At 54.0% G+C, this 15,535-nt stretch overlaps 5 protein-coding genes across 5 annotated transcripts; 4 read left to right on the forward strand and 1 right to left on the reverse strand.

The window, feature by feature from the left end:
• Positions 1-602: 602 nt before the first annotated feature.
• Positions 603-2,380, forward strand: CLAFUR5_07167 (Glucose-6-phosphate 1-dehydrogenase; the record flags this gene model as incomplete). Its single annotated transcript, XM_047906315.1, has 3 exons — positions 603-646; positions 839-2,217; positions 2,268-2,380. 3 exons carry the CDS (start codon positions 603-605, stop codon positions 2,378-2,380), a joined length of 1,536 nt encoding a protein of 511 aa, XP_047762850.1.
• Positions 2,381-2,998: 618 nt separating this feature from the next.
• CLAFUR5_07168 (General alpha-glucoside permease) lies at positions 2,999-4,915 on the forward strand (the record flags this gene model as incomplete). Its single annotated transcript, XM_047906316.1, has 5 exons — positions 2,999-3,385; positions 3,449-3,515; positions 3,570-3,641; positions 3,704-3,896; positions 3,949-4,915. 5 exons carry the CDS (start codon positions 2,999-3,001, stop codon positions 4,913-4,915), a joined length of 1,686 nt encoding a protein of 561 aa, XP_047762856.1.
• Positions 4,916-6,742: 1,827 nt separating this feature from the next.
• CLAFUR5_07169 (uncharacterized protein) lies at positions 6,743-10,597 on the forward strand (the record flags this gene model as incomplete). The annotated part of the gene is made up of 1 exon (XM_047906317.1): positions 6,743-10,597. One exon carries the CDS (start codon positions 6,743-6,745, stop codon positions 10,595-10,597), a length of 3,855 nt encoding a protein of 1,284 aa, XP_047762857.1.
• A 435-nt stretch (positions 10,598-11,032) lies between these two features.
• CLAFUR5_07170 (Pre-mRNA-splicing factor cwf14) lies at positions 11,033-11,653 on the reverse strand (the record flags this gene model as incomplete). The annotated part of the gene is made up of 3 exons (XM_047906318.1): positions 11,033-11,307; positions 11,383-11,427; positions 11,482-11,653. The coding sequence occupies 3 exons, from the start codon at positions 11,651-11,653 to the stop codon at positions 11,033-11,035; spliced, it is 492 nt and encodes a 163-aa protein (XP_047763873.1).
• A 121-nt stretch (positions 11,654-11,774) lies between these two features.
• Positions 11,775-14,567, forward strand: CLAFUR5_07171 (Nuclear cap-binding protein subunit 1; the record flags this gene model as incomplete). Its single annotated transcript, XM_047906319.1, has 3 exons — positions 11,775-12,000; positions 12,076-13,498; positions 13,547-14,567. 3 exons carry the CDS (start codon positions 11,775-11,777, stop codon positions 14,565-14,567), a joined length of 2,670 nt encoding a protein of 889 aa, XP_047763872.1.
• Between the last annotated feature and the right edge of the window lie 968 nt (positions 14,568-15,535).

The raw sequence follows: 15,535 nt of genomic DNA on the forward strand, positions 1-15,535 counted from the left end.
GCAACTTCCGGATCGGCAAATGCAACTGTAGATGTGGCTGGGCTGTGCATGTATTCCGGTCTTCGGCTCGTCAACTCAAGGCGAGAAAGCAGAAGCGTCTGAAGCCATGTAGAAAGTGGCATTGGGCGGCACCTGCACGTGGCGATGATGAATTCCTCGCGGAGGTCTGCGGCTCTCCCAGAACGCGCCTCGCACCACGGCATCGGAGCTGCTTCGAACCTTACGAAGGGCTTACACATGCGGGCATGGCGAAGGCAACAAAGTCGAGTAGATGAAGACAAGTCAATACGATTCAATTCTTCCATCTACTCGTGCCCATATTCCAAGCCGTCGCGCGTTACCAGAGTGAAGTGAAGTGATGTCTCATCTTTCAGACTGACGTACGATCCGAGAATCGCGGTGGGGTGCCACTCCAGCGAGGGAGCTCGAGTGTCGGGCTTAACACAATCGACCGACACCTTGCCATTGCTCAACGGAAGCATTTCTGGCGGCGCTGCTTTCTCGGACTGCTCGTCATCCTCTCAAGTCTGTACCTCTACTCTCACACCTCCGAGCGACCATCCACACCGTCCTCATCATCGTCACACACCACCGCGATCACCATGGCTGACACGCTTATCCATCCGGACGTTGAGCAGAATGCCGGGTAAGTTTGAGCTGCGGCGAAACTTTTTGTCAACGGCTTTATGTGATGCATATGACGACGAGTGCGGTCTCGTCACGAATCAAGGAGTGTTGTAACGCGACGGGCACCTCGACTGGATCGCGTGTTTCAACATCTGTTTCCTCGCACAAGTGCTATACTCGAGAGCAGGCGCTGACGTAGATACGTGTGCAGCACCATGGAGCTGAAGGAGAACACCGTGATCGTTGTCCTCGGAGCCTCTGGCGACCTCGCGAAGAAGAAGACCTTCCCAGCACTCTTCGGCCTGTTCAGAAATGGCTTCCTGCCTAAGGATGTCAAGGTCATTGGATATGCCCGAACGAAGATGGACCACCAAGAGTACCTCAAGAGGGTCAAGTCACACATCAAGACTCCAACGAAGGAGATGGAGCAGCAGCTCGACGAGTTCACAAAGTTCACATCATACATCAGCGGCCAATACGACAAGGACGAGAGCTTCCAAGAGTTGGAGAAGCACCTTCAAGAGCTCGAGAAGGGACAGAAGGAGAACAACCGGGTCTTCTACATGGCACTACCACCATCAGTCTTCATTCCTGTCTCCGAACATTTGAAGAAAAACAACTACCCGAAGAACGGCATCTCTCGCATCATCATTGAGAAGCCATTCGGCAAGGATCTGGGCAGCAGCAGAGAGCTCGACCAAGCACTGCGACCAAACTGGAAGGAGGACGAGATCTTCCGTATTGACCACTACCTGGGCAAGGAGATGGTCAAGAACATCCTCATCCTGCGATTCGGTAACGAGTTCTTCGGCGCAACCTGGAACCGCAACCACATCGACAACGTTCAGATCACCTTCAAGGAGCCATTCGGCACTGAGGGCCGTGGCGGGTACTTTGACGAGTTCGGCATTATTCGCGACGTTATGCAGAACCATCTTCTCCAGATCCTTACACTGCTCGCTATGGAGCGTCCTATCTCTTTCAGCGCCGAGGACATCCGCAACGAGAAAGTACGCGTGCTGCGAGGCATGCCAGCTATTGAGCCAAAGAATGTCATCATTGGCCAGTACGAGAAGTCGCTTGATGGCTCCAAGCCAGGCTACAAGGAGGACGACACTGTACCTAAGGAATCGCGTTGCCCAACTTTTGCCTCAATGGTTGCATACATCAAGAACGAGCGATGGGACGGCGTGCCTTTCATCCTCAAGGCAGGCAAGGCGCTCAACGAGCAGAAGACAGAGGTTCGCATCCAGTTCAAGGATGTCACGTCCGGTATCTTCAAGGACATCCCGCGTAACGAGCTGGTCATCCGAGTACAACCGAACGAGAGCATCTACATCAAGATGAACTCGAAGCTGCCAGGCTTGAGCATGCAGACAGTCGTCACCGAGCTCGACCTGACCTACCGAAGGCGATTCTCGGACCTGAAGATTCCAGAGGCATACGAGAGTCTGATCCTCGACTCGCTCAAGGGCGACCACTCCAACTTTGTGCGTGACGATGAGCTTGATGCTTCATGGAGAATCTTCACACCACTACTTCACTACCTGGACAACAACAAGGAGATCATCCCAATGGGTTACCCATACGGTCAGTGGCCTCACATGGATACATGCATCTTCCCGTACTGACATCTGCAGGTTCCCGCGGTCCAGCTGTCCTCGACGACTTCACATCCTCGTACGGCTACAAGTTCGCCGATGCCGCAGGCTACCAGTGGCCACAGCACCAGATTGAGCCAAACAAGTTGTAGACGCAAAAGGTGGCCAGGTACTCGCTGCTTGATGGAAGGCTCTTCTGTGAACACGAAGCTACATTCCACGGAGGAACTACGAAACAGCAGACAGAAACGATCTAGACGATGATGTGCAGGCAATGCGCGACGGGAGCAAGACTACCCCGATGGCATGGAAGAAGGGCGAAGATAGAAGGCGTGCAATGGGCGCCGGTATATAGAGCAACATCTTCCTCATCGAATGAAGAAGCTTGCATGATGATAATCTCCTCGCACATGCCACAGCTATCAAACACGTGTCTCAAAACAGTTACGCGTCTGAGCTCTCATTTTGGACTGCTCGGTAGCTGTCTCCCGCGCGCAACCTGGACATGCTCCACTCTTCAACTCATCATGACACCACCTCAATTGCTACGCTTCTCCTTGTCAGACAACCTCCTATTCACAAACACGCATGTGGCTCCAATGTGACTGTCCAAAAATCGCAGCAGTCGCGAGCTCCTCGACACATCAATGCTGAACTCTCGACGCGGCCTCCGCTACAGCGAACTGCCTACCGGCCATTGAAGAGCTCCTCGGTCGCATCACCTCTGATCACACCTGTCGCTGCAACCTAGCCTCACAACAACAACGACCATGGCTGTCGTAACACCGCCATCCTCTACCTCGACCTGGGCCGGCCACCCTCGCATCCGCGGCAGCACCGAGTCCATCCGCCTCTTCCTCCTCACCCTCTCTCTCATCGGCCTGCAATTCTGCTGGGGCACAGAGCAGACCTATGCGACACCTTACCTCCTTGCGCTCGGACTGTCGAAGGGCAAGATGAGCCTGGTGTGGATTGCGGGGCCTTTGAGTGGACTGATCATGCAACCTATTATTGGCATGATCAGTGATAAGAGCACGAGTAGGTACGGAAGGAGAAGGCCGTTTATGGTGGGTGGCACGATTGCGGTTGCGGCGTGTTTGCTGGTGCTTGGGTGGGCTGAGGATTTGGTGGGGTGGTGGGTTGTGGAGGAGAGTAGGGTGAGTGGTTGAAATATGGATTGCAGGGGATGGTGTGGGGAGTGCTGATTCTGGGGACTGCAGAGGAAAGAGATTACGGTCATGGTGGCTGTTTTTGACATCTACGTGTTGGACTTTGTGATCAACATAGGTATGGCTGGGACTACATAGAAGAGCTACGGAGACATGCTGACCCATTTTCTAGCACAAGCCACTTGTCGAGCGCTAGTTGTCGATGCTCTACCTGTGCACCAGCAGCAGCTTGGTGCGGCTTGGGGTAAGTTCCTACCATTTTCTGAGATTGTGCACACCAAGGCAGGAAGTTCTGATGTGCTGAAGTGGCTAGGATGGTTGGCGTCGGCCACATGCTGGTCTTCGGGTTTGGCGCTCTCGACTTGAATGCTATCCTACCTAGCGCGCTATTCGGCAACACACAATTCAAGAAAGTCTGCTCCGTGGCCGCGATGGTCATGACGGCGTCGCAGTTCACGACATGCTGGGCTGTGACGGAACGAGTGCTGGTCTCTAACGGGTATGCTTGCTTGAGCATCCAACTGAGCACTTTTAACTTACGATCAATACAGTAGCAAGTCCTCCGAGAAGAGCCAGAGCCTCCTCACCACGATCTGGCAGATCTACGAACGAGCCCTCTACGTTCCAGAACGCATCCAAGCACTCTGCTGGGTACAGTTCTGGTCGTGGATTGGGTGGTTTCCACTCATGTTCTACGGCAGCACATGGGTAGGCGAGATTTACCTCCGACACGAGGCGCCCAACGCCTCAGGCGACGCGCTCACTCAAGTCGGCCGCATCGGCAGCATGGGCCTGATCATCCACTCGACCGTCGGCTTCACAACATCAGTTGTGCTGCCGTGGCTTGTTACAAGCCCAGGAGATGAAGACCGACCAGGTTATACTCCACGCCCTCCTGAAAGCATCAAGGGCATTGTTGACGTCCCGCTGATAGGGACCAAGAAGCCTGCCCTCCTCGATGTCTGGACGGTCGGGTGCGCCATGTTTGCCGCGTTGATGATCTGGGCGCCGATTGTGCAATCGGTGGGCTTCGCGATCTTCTTGATGGCGATTCTTGGGATCCCTTCGGCGATTGCTGGCGTGGCGGTGGGGACGTTCATCGGCGTTGAAATCAACAAGCTCAGCTCAGCGCTGCCTTACACCACTGTTCGAAACGCTGCCAACCAGCGCGTTCGCATCTCTGAAGATATCGAGCTGAGCGGCAGAACCACACCTACCACCCTCCACATCCGACAAGACTCCAACGCATCAGCGCCGGACTCCTCAACAGGCGAGCTCAGCGGGATATACCTAGGCATCCTCAACATCTACACGACCCTACCACAATTCGTGGGCACCGGCATTAGTTCGGTGGTCTTCTCGATCTTGGAGCCCGGCAAGAGTCCAGAACTCGCGACGGATGCGCATCCGGATGAACATCATTCGACTGAAGGTCTTAGTGGGATTGGTGTTTGCTTGTTCATCGGAGCACTTTCGTCGATTGTTGCGGCGAAGGCGACTAGACGGCTTAAAGAGTAGACATAGATGAGTATGCATGCAAACGCTAGTGATAGATCGATTGCCGCATTTTCAGCTCCGTATTGTGTACTCCGCGGAGTATCACACGCTAGGCGACATCTTCATCGTGTTCTGACCCCGTGATGCGTTTCTCGTATGATCGAAGATGCTAGAGGAAGGAAGCGTACCTGTGCCTACTGTATAAGCCTGTGGCGCTCGTTGCGTGTATCCCAAAGCGCACGAGCTGCCGCATCGGGACAGCTTCACAATTATCTCTGGCGGGCGTCTCTGCTATTTTCGAGCAATAGCGCTTCACACGATAGCTCTCTGCTTTGTCTGCAATCGTCGTATGCGCGTACATTGGCGCAACTCTGTGCAGAAACCTTCACGGCTCTAGATCCTAGCTACAGGAGTTCTAGCCTCTGCCCTGGTGTGGTCCAATTTCCTGGAACACGGCAGGGACTTTTTGCGGCGTGGAAGTGTCGGAAGTTGAGACGCCCAGAGGCATTTTCTCACACCGCTTTTGGATACTGTAGTATGCCTAGGCGCTGGCAGTTTGGCTTATTATGGAGCAGGTGCAAGGCCGACCAGGTGAAGTCAAGGCTTGGCTTTGCATGAAAGTATTTGTTGCAACTTGCGCGCGCTGTGGCGAGAGTGGGACGACTGACTGCGGCTCCAGCTATAGCTGCGGGAACGCCGCTGCATGCATGTTTAGATCCATGCAGCTGCTGCATCGTGTTGGGAAGCAGCGTACCGTCTGGAGATGGCGGCGATTGACGTGAAATATTGAAGTGAGGTCGAACAGTCCTGGACATCTCGGTTCGCAGATCGGGTGCTGTCGATACCGCGGAAGGCTGAATTCATGTTGGCATCACCAATCAGTCGATGCCCAAACGTCACTCGCAACGTGAGCCGTTGGTCTAATGAACGGCCCCAACGAAAACGGCGGCGCGCGGCCGGCAGCATCTCGCATCCTGAAGGCACACCTCAGCGATACAGTAGGTGTTTACGAGTGTTTGCTGATGGAATGAGTAAGGACCGTGGGGTCACGTTGGCAAGAATGCGTTGCCGTAGTGGTGCGATATGTAGGAGAAGGCCGTATGCGCGTTTCCAGTACGACGGCTTTCCCGCGCATGTGCATTGTGCAAGGATAATGCGGCCTTGAGAGTGTGGCTCAGCAGACAACGGGTGGTGGAAGGGCCAGGATTACTAGGTACATGTAGCCTGTAGGCAAGAGGGGACAAAGTATGAAAGCTTCCAATATATGCGCAGAGCTTCGTGGTCTTGCGCGGTGTTGGCATGCTGCATTATTGTTGTGCAGGCGAGGACGGAGCATTGCCAACATAGAGGCATTAGGCACACAACGGCAGATCGCCATCTCGACTGCGCTGCGATGCGTGCGCTGTAGCACAGCATTGTTGGCGTCATGGTGGTCACGTGAAACAGCACCATAGAGACGATTGATTTCGTGAAGGATCGACGGCCATGATGCACGCAAGCTCCTCAGTGCCAAAGTCTATTTGCCCGGCGGGCTTTCTACATTGCCTGTCCTGTCCTGTCCGGTCCTGTCTAGTCTTCGTGACTTCGTCGACTCGCCTTCGCCTAATCCATGTCTTCTTTCTGTCCAGCAGTCGATTCCCTTGGGTGCGGGCGCCTGGTGGAGTAGCGCTCTCATGTTTTCATTCACTTGCTCATAGGTGTACCCTTCCCGCCGTGTCCGCGACGTCATTGGATGCCACCGGCGAGTCTGCGAGTCTGCGCGCCTGCAAGCAATCGTTAGATGTCATAAGCAGGACACGAGCCACCAATCTCCGAAGGACTGACTTCCACCGCGGACCGGGGCAGGCGATGTCTTCTGCCAGGAACAGCAACGACAGTTCATGGGGCAGAAGGAGAAGCATCTTCGCTCTGACTGCCCTCAAGCCAAGCTCCTCGTCCTCGGACCATCATGGCGACGGCAGCAATGGTCCAGCCAAACCGCCCAAGACGCTGACCAAGAGACACAAGCACATCCGAACGCCGAGTCTACATACCAATCTCGACCACCTGGACGCAGCAAGAGGAGACCATACCAAGTCGAGACCGCTGTCTGACCAGCCGCCGAAGCCTCATGCGCGACGACCATCGCTTACCATGAGAGCGGCGAAGCGGCCGCCCTCAGTCTTCGAATCGCTCAAGAACACCGTGCGGGGCAGCAGTGAGGAGCTCAGCAGTAGACACACCAACGGTGAGCCTCTGTCGACCACATCCTCAAAGGCACCCTCGCTGAGCTTCGAGCACGCTGTCATGGATGGACTTCCGCCCTCGAAAAACGTGCTTTATCATGGCGAAGTCCAGACCAGTGCGGGAATGTTTCGCAAGAAGAAGGAGTATTTGGTGTTGAGCGACAACTACATCCTTCGGTACAAGTCGCAAGCGAAAGCTGCCGAGACTTTCAAGGCAATCCCTCACGCAGCTGGCCGAAGTCCAACTGTTCGGCATGGCTCTATGCCCTCTGTTGGCTCTCAAAGCGATCTTCAGACGCTTTCCGATTCATCTGGCGACAAGGACGGTAGAGTGCCCATTCGGCAAGTGGTAGCCACCCACAAGCTGGATGACGGAAAGCCATACTTTGCGCTAGAGATATGCTATCTGGATGAGGAGTCTGGCCAGGCCTCGTCGCTTACGCTGCAGTTCAACAATCCGGAAGAGAGGGATGTTTGGTTGTACAAGATGCGGTATGCTGTGTCTGAGGCTCGACTCCGAGAGACTACATACATCTCGACATACAATCTTGAGAATGCCGCTCGCATCGTGGAAAGAGACAACGACTACGATCCTGCTAACTGCGCCATCTTCAAGGTTGTGCAGCGACAACCAGCGGTGAAGTCGGGAAGCAGGTCATCATCCGACGATCTGACGAAAGTAGCTTCTACCGTCTGCTTCCTTGCTATTGGTGTACATAAGGTACATTTGATCCAGCTGATCAAGCCCGTCGCACGGAGCTCGAGTCCATCGCTGACTACTAACCATTCGCAATTCTGCTATGGGATCCTGACGCTCTCGGCCATCAAGGTCAGCCAGATTGATGATACATTCGACTTGACCTTCCGACAGCCATTGCAAAAGGCACGAACGTTACACCTCGCATCCGCCTCATCACACGAAATCGCCGCCCGACTATGCTTCTCAGAGAACTACCTGCGACCCGAGTGCGGCCATCGACTCTTCCGTTTCTCGGCACCACCTGAGGTGGAGAAGCTCATCGCCCCACCCGTTGCCAGCGATGTTGAGGAGCATTGCTGCTTGGACCGAGCGTTGATAGCATACTGTGTCGCGTACGGTGTAAACCCTGCAAACGTGCGCTATACTCTCGGTTACAACTGCGAGGATGCTCCTCGATTTGTGCTGCTTCCTCCGGCGGATACACGTCGTCCGAACTATGGACCTCTGGAACTGTTGGCTATCATGCGAGCGCTGCGATATAACGAAAGCTTTGGCAGCTTGTCTTTTGCCAATGTCCCGCTGGACGGTCTGAATGGACTTCATGACAACTATGGGCAGGAGCTGGTCTGCGCGCGCACCAAGCGCGGCACACCGATTCGATTAACTGCCGAAGAGCTGAGTCGATCTTCGCTGTTGGTACAGGAAGTGCGAGCTTTGGCCGCAACGAGCAAGCGACTGCGGCGGCTGGACTTTTCTGGATGCATAACGTTGAAGCATGCAGCTCCAGATCCAACTGAGGACGAGCCGAGCCGGACGAAGGACATTGGTTGCGGCATAGTCGAAGCGCTGTTCCCACTTTGCAAGCATCAAACGACGAATGTAGACTGGGTGTGCCTTAATGGTATTAAGCTTAGCGACACAGATCTGGACTATTTGGTGGGTGCGGCTGTGGACAAGTCTTGTCACTTCCGCGCGATTGAGCTCAATCGATGTGGGCTGAACGATAGAAGTTTGGGCCTAATTCTTGATGCGTTACGAGCACAGGAGAACACTTTGGAATCGCTGGAGATTGCAGGTAATGGTGCACGGCTGAATCCAGGCGCGTTTGACAGCCAGTTGGGCATGTTTGGCTTCATCCGAAAGTTAAACTTGTCGAACGTGTCGATAACCTCCGGGGTCGAGCCTTTCATCACGGCGGAGACGCTACTGATCTGGCGTCTGCAAGAGTTGCGCTTGAGTGGCACGTCCTTGAATGCGGCCACAATCGATGCGATCGCGACGTACCTTGCCCATCCACAGTCGGACAGTTTGCACGAGCTGTATGTCGATAACACCTATCTTTCAGGAAACGATATCGCGACTTTACTGCATAGTCTTGCGTACGAGCATGGCGCGGCGCGTAATATGCATTTGGACATCAGTCAATGTCTTCTCACAAAGGGGCTGGAGAAAGTGACACAAGCTATCTCAAGTGGCAAGACGCCGACACATCTGAGCATGAGGGCTATCGAGTACCGCGACGAGCATCATTTCAGGAAGATCATTTCTGCGGTGACTGGCAATAAGACAATCCAATTCCTCGATATGTCGCAGACTGCCTTGCCTGGTGATGCTAGCGAGGACACATGTAGTGCTCTGAGCAAGCTCCTTGCCGAAAACACATCCCTTGTGGAGCTGGATCTATCAGGTGATGAATCAAGGTTGGCCACCTCGAAGTTTGGCTCTGGTATCAATGATGCACTAGCTGGCTTGAAGGAAAACAAGACGATGCAAGTGTTCCGGATTGAGAAGCAGAAGCTTGGGTTTCAAGGTGCTAGTACGCTGGCGGAAGTCCTTCGCGCTAACCGCACGCTACTAGAGGTCCATTGCGACAACAACGAGATACCGCTGCATGGCTTGACAGATCTCGTCAATGCACTGATCGACAACACAACGTTGCTTCATCTGCCAACCATGAGCGATGGACGTACGGCGGCTTTCAAATCGGCCGAAACTACGATGAAATTCATGGCGGATCTTGAGTCGCCAACTTCGCTGGTCCATTCGAAGCCCGGGCCTTTTGGATCAACGTCTGCTGTCAAGCGCGGCTTCTCTCATATCAAGAAGACAACGCAGCGTGCAACCTCTTCTGTGCACGCACCCTCTTTCCCAGCGCTGCCGTCAAGCAGTCGATCGTCATCTTCGCCAAGCCGTCGTCACAACTCGCCTCTGTCGCTGACTCTGCCAACAGGCAAGGCGAAGCATAGTCACGGTCCGACAGGCTCGATCGCGGCACCTCCTGCTGGCTTTACCGTGCAGGACATTCTGACGACTCATCGACTGCTTAGCGAGCAGTGGGACAGGCAGTGGTATCGGCTTGAGCAGTATCTCAACAGGAATCTTTGCCTGCTCAACAACGTCCCTGTCGATATGGAGATTGAGGACGAGAAGTTTGAGCGCCCGGGGTCCGTAGGATCCATCGGAAAAATGCTCGAGCAAGTCAAATATGACACAACTCCAAAAGCCGACAAGGACCAGTACTTTGACTCGGCGCAAGATACCGCGGACTTACCACTGCATCAGACCAAGTCCACTGATAGCACCAAGCACGCAATGAGTTTCAAGCAATTCGTTTTAGAAAGCGGCCCTCAGACGCCAAGCTCACCCGAAGACTGGGACCTCGAGGGAAGAGCAAAACAGTTTCGCCTTGACACTAACATGGACAATTTTGAGGAGCCGCGCACTCCCACGCAGCAAGCTTTTTCTGCGCAAGCCGCACTGACTACTTCTATTCAATGATGTTGCACTACTATCCGCATGGCGCTTTCTTGGAGTACTGTTTGGGAGGGTGGATTGAATTTCGGCACATGGCAATGTAGAAATGTGGCAATGGCAACGAGTGCATTTGGGAAGGCGCATTTGAAAGGTCGGGGCGGTGGAATTAAAGCATTGCACTTATTCGAGGCACAAAAGACGACAGCGTTCGCGCGTGGGCATCCATCCGATGCCAGCATGGTGGAATGGGATCAATTGGGGAACTATGTATATTTAGCGGGTTGGGAAGGCAAGAGGAGAATGTAGATGCTGTACAGATGGACGCGCAGAATCATTGACTTTCATGGAGCTTTGATGCTCGGGCTACCTCATACTGACAAAACCAACTCCGAACGCCTCTCCTGACCGCACAGAAGCAGAAACCTACCTCCCCCGTCCCAGTTTGACAGCAAAAGCCGTCTAATCACTACTAGCACATCCCATGCAGCCACAAGAGACACACTGAATCTCCTGATCCTCCTTCAGCTGCTCCCTCGGCACACGACAGATACACGTACTGTTGAAATTCGTCTCCTTGGTCTGAATACATCGCAAGCAGCAGAGTTTCTCATAACCCTGCTTCTTCCACTTCGCGATGAGGTTCGCGTCGGCGTAGCCGTTCTTGAGGAGCCAATCGTAAAGTTGCCGGGATATTGCCTCTTTTTCGTAGTAGAGGTCGTAGATGTAGCGGGAACCTACATCGTGAAGTGTTAGGATGTGTATCTGTGAGGGCCCGCCGCCGTTGGTCAGGTCTGGGAAACGAGACGAACCTTTGGGGCCCTGAAGGGCTTGAATGTAGTCTTTTCTTCTTCCAACTGTGGCGTGAAGGGTTCTCTCTATTTAGTGAGGGGTGAAGGTGTGATACGTACGTTGATGCGTGATCTGGAAGATGGGCCATTGCATTTCGTGCTTCTTTTTGCCTTCGTGGCTGGCGTTTTCGGCGTCTTTCATCTTGTTGGAGAACTCGAGGAGGGTGTCTTCGAGGTCGTCGAAGCCATCTGGAGGCGGCTTGCGGTTCTTCGAGGTGCGGATGGCGGGCATGGTGGTGGTGTTGATGCTGATGTTCGCGTGTCGAGTGGTAGGCCCAGACCAGTGTTGCTTGTCCGGTGCGAAGTTGATGTCGTCGTTGATGTCGCTGTTGATGTAGTGAAGTTTTACTCATATGGAAGTGGCGCATGGAGCACGGACATCGGAGTGGCACGCGAAGAAGCGCGCGACTTGCAGCTCTCCACTCGATAAGGTGAAGCTCTGCACCATCCGTTCCATCACCACCAGACACATTCCTACCACCGCCACCATGGGGGATACAGACCATCGTCGCGACTACAGACCAGGAGGTGGCAGAGGCAGAGGAGGGTATCATGGCGGCAACCGCAAACGCGGACGGGGTAAGTCGGAGTCTCCTGAATGCGCCTTGAACAGCATCGGCATAGAACCAGCAAACTGACTTCATCTGATCGCAGAGGACGATGACTATGACCAAAACTACCGCAACCAGCGCCAACGCCAAGAGCCTCCGCCAGGCACGAGGATCCGACGAGGCCTGTGCGAGATCGCCGAAGACCACGGCAGACTGCCTCACGAAGTCGCTGGCAACCTTGCGAAACTCGCCGCCGACAACTACGACGACGAATACGTGAAAGAGACATTCGGCACCGTCGCGCTTGGAGTGGTCGCAGAGCAGCCGTTCAAGATCCCCTTCATCGCCGCAGTGGTGCAGTATGCGAACATCGAGAAGTCCGAGGTCACGCAGGATGTCATCAAACGCACAACGGACAAGCTGCAGCAGGCTCTGGAGGCGGGGCAATGGCGGCAGGTCAAGCTGTTGCTACGCTTCCTGTCTTGTCTGACGGAATTGTTCCAAGAAGACGGCGTTTTGCCGATTCTGGACGAGCTGTTCAGCCGTGCTGCAGATCTGCAGACTGAGTCGCAAGAGGATGCAGTGGGTATTGAGCTGGTCAAGATCATCCTCCTGACCATTCCATACCTGGTCGCGGCCTCCAGGGACGAGTCAATGTCGCAGAAAGTGGCCGAGCTGCTAGAGAAGACCGACATCATTGCATCCACTACCCACACTCTCGAGACGCTGGTCGATCCATATCCTACGACTAGCGAGAACGAGGAGAAGGCTATGACTTGTGCAAGCGTGATTTCGCTGCTGCAGTCACAGCTTAGCGAAGAGGCAAACAACGGATGGAAGCTGAGCTGCATACCACGAGTCTTCGATCCTTCCTTCAAGCCTGGAGTCAAGAAGGAGTTGAAGGAAGAGGACGAAAACGAGGAGATGAACGGCAATGGCGAGGTTTCTGATCCAGTCAAGCATGCATTTCCAACTGTCACAGTGCCATCCTCGATACAGTCAGGATCCCGCATCCTGCTGCCAGAGCTATACTTCTCCATCTTCGCAGACCAAGACATCGAGTCTGTCCCACCTACCTCGAACATCGCCTCTTCGCTCCTTCGCGACACAATCACTGATACGATCAATCTTCTCGACTTCAATCGAAACATCGTCGCCAAGTACCTCACGGAGATCGACTGTTTCTGGACCAAGGACACCTTTGTGAAGCGATCGACCACGTTTGACAAGCTGCGCGACATTCAGGACGGTCGGCCCACCTGGAAGCCAGAAGATATTGTAATCGATGCCATCTTCTCTCAGATCTTCCAGCTGCCTACGCCGGAGCACAGATTGATCTACTACCATTCTTTGATCACTGAATCTTGCAAGATATCTCCAGGGGCGGTCGCGCCCACGCTCGGTCGCGCCATCAGATTCCTATTCCGCAACATTGATCAGATGGACATGGAGCTCTCTTATCGCTTCATGGATTGGTTCGCTCACCATCTGAGCAACTTCGAATTCCGGTGGAAGTGGACAGAATGGTAAGAATCTTATTTATATGGACTGGAGACAGAACTGACTCGGTTTAGGGAGGGTGATGTTAATCTTCCAGATCTTCATCCGAAGAAGGCCTTCATCAACGGTGCTCTAGACAAGGAGATCCGACTGTCTTTTGCCAAGCGTATTCGCGAGACACTGCCATCAGTATATCACCACCTGATTCCGGCCAGTAAGGAGAAGGACATGCCGGACTTCAAGTACAGCAACGACGCCACGCCGTTTGCAAAAGAAGGTCGCGAGGTATTGGCAGCGCTCAAGAAGAAAGCACCAGAGGAGGAAGTGCAGCGCATCCTCGACTCTGTCCACGAGCAGGCCAAAGGCATGAACTTCGCCGATCCATTGGTACCAAGCACTGACATCTACATGACCTCGATCCTCAGCATCGGCTCGAAGTCATTGTCGCATGTGCTATCCACCATCGACCGATGCAAGGATCGACTCCTCAACATTGGCCAACAATCCGAAGCAGCTCGACGACAGATCATCGCATCCGTGGTCGACTTCTGGGCAGATCATCCGGGTACAGCGGTCAACATTGTCGACAAGCTGCTCAACTACATGATCATCACGCCGATGGCCGTCATCCAGTACGCACTGCACGATCGCATGGACAGAGGACGCGCTCTCGCATCTTCTCAGATTTATGAGATGGTGTCCATCACCATGTTCAAGGTCACTAACCGTGTTCGCCAAGTGCTACGCGAGCGCAACAACATGAGCCTGCGCTTCGATCAACGCAAGCAGATCGACGAAGCACTTCCACGCGAGCGTGAGGGAATGAGGGAGCTCTTCGCTGCCATCGAGGATGCGGTCTCTGCCGTTGCCAACGGCGCTCAGGACGAGATGATCGAGCGCTACGACGGTGACAGCGCGGAGCGGGACCTCATCGTACTATGGGGCAGCCGCTGGACTAGAGTCTGGCGACGTAAGGCAGCGGTCGAAGAAGCGATCGTGGGTGATGAAGCCGTGGGACCTCTGGAAGAGCCGCCTGCAGTTGAGGAGGTGCAGGATGCCAACGTGGCTATGGATGAGTTCGATCAGGTATCGTAGATGGGCTAGATGTATTATGTAGCGCGCCTGTAAAGTAACCCGTCAGTCTGCGCAGCCATCTTTCGACAGAGGCCGACTTCACTACCATTGTCGCCGAAGATGCAATGCACGCTCGTGAAGTATGGACTGAACCACAAGACATGATCAGAAGGGAAGGAGCGTGAAGCACATGTCGTGCTTTCCTAGCTCAAGTGGATGACGGGGCTGAGATTACGCTGGTAGGACCTTATCCTTCAACTTTCCAGCGGCCCCAGGCTAGTGCTTCAAGTGATTCGGTACGTAAGAGATGTGCCGTAGGAGAACATGACCTCTCCCTATCGAAGCCATCCCATCCCTTCTCCTCGCTCATCGTGCACATGTCAACACATTCGACTCGACTCACACAACGGTTGCTACCATCGTGTTTCATGCTGTTTTCCTTCCCTTGCTCTGCCTTCAATATCCAACCCCAAAAACGACTTCTCCCAATCTCAATGTCCTTTCCTTATCTCCACATCCGCCATGACATTGCCACCATTTTCCAACGACGTCAACAAATATTAAGTGGTTGCGAAAAGTGGTCGGGGTCATCTAGGTTCCACTCCCATCGCCTGTATTACCGCCGTGCTGGGAATCGTTTCGAAACATGCCAAGCTATATCCCATGACACGATCTCTTATACCACGAAGCTTCCACCATCTGCAAAGCAGTCGTCGGCGAGCCGTCCGGTACTGCAATCAAGCGAAAGCATGTACACGAGTCGCTCACGCCAATCCGCGTGACTTCGTCATGCACAACGGTCGGGAGTTGACGCCTACGTGGGACATGATCATCGTCTTCACGGTACTGGCTTGGCGGTACTATAAATCGTAGGACCCCAGAAAAGTACAATCTGATACACTTTACGCGCCGGCCACCGTTCCACAACATGCAAGCTTCTATCCAGATACAGGGGCACACGACTAACCCGGCAAACCAGCTCAGGATCC

The sequence above is a fragment of the Fulvia fulva genome, chromosome 6 (genome assembly GCF_020509005.1).
Source record: "Fulvia fulva chromosome 6, complete sequence".
Classification (NCBI taxonomy): Eukaryota; Fungi; Ascomycota; class Dothideomycetes; order Mycosphaerellales; family Mycosphaerellaceae; genus Fulvia; species Fulvia fulva.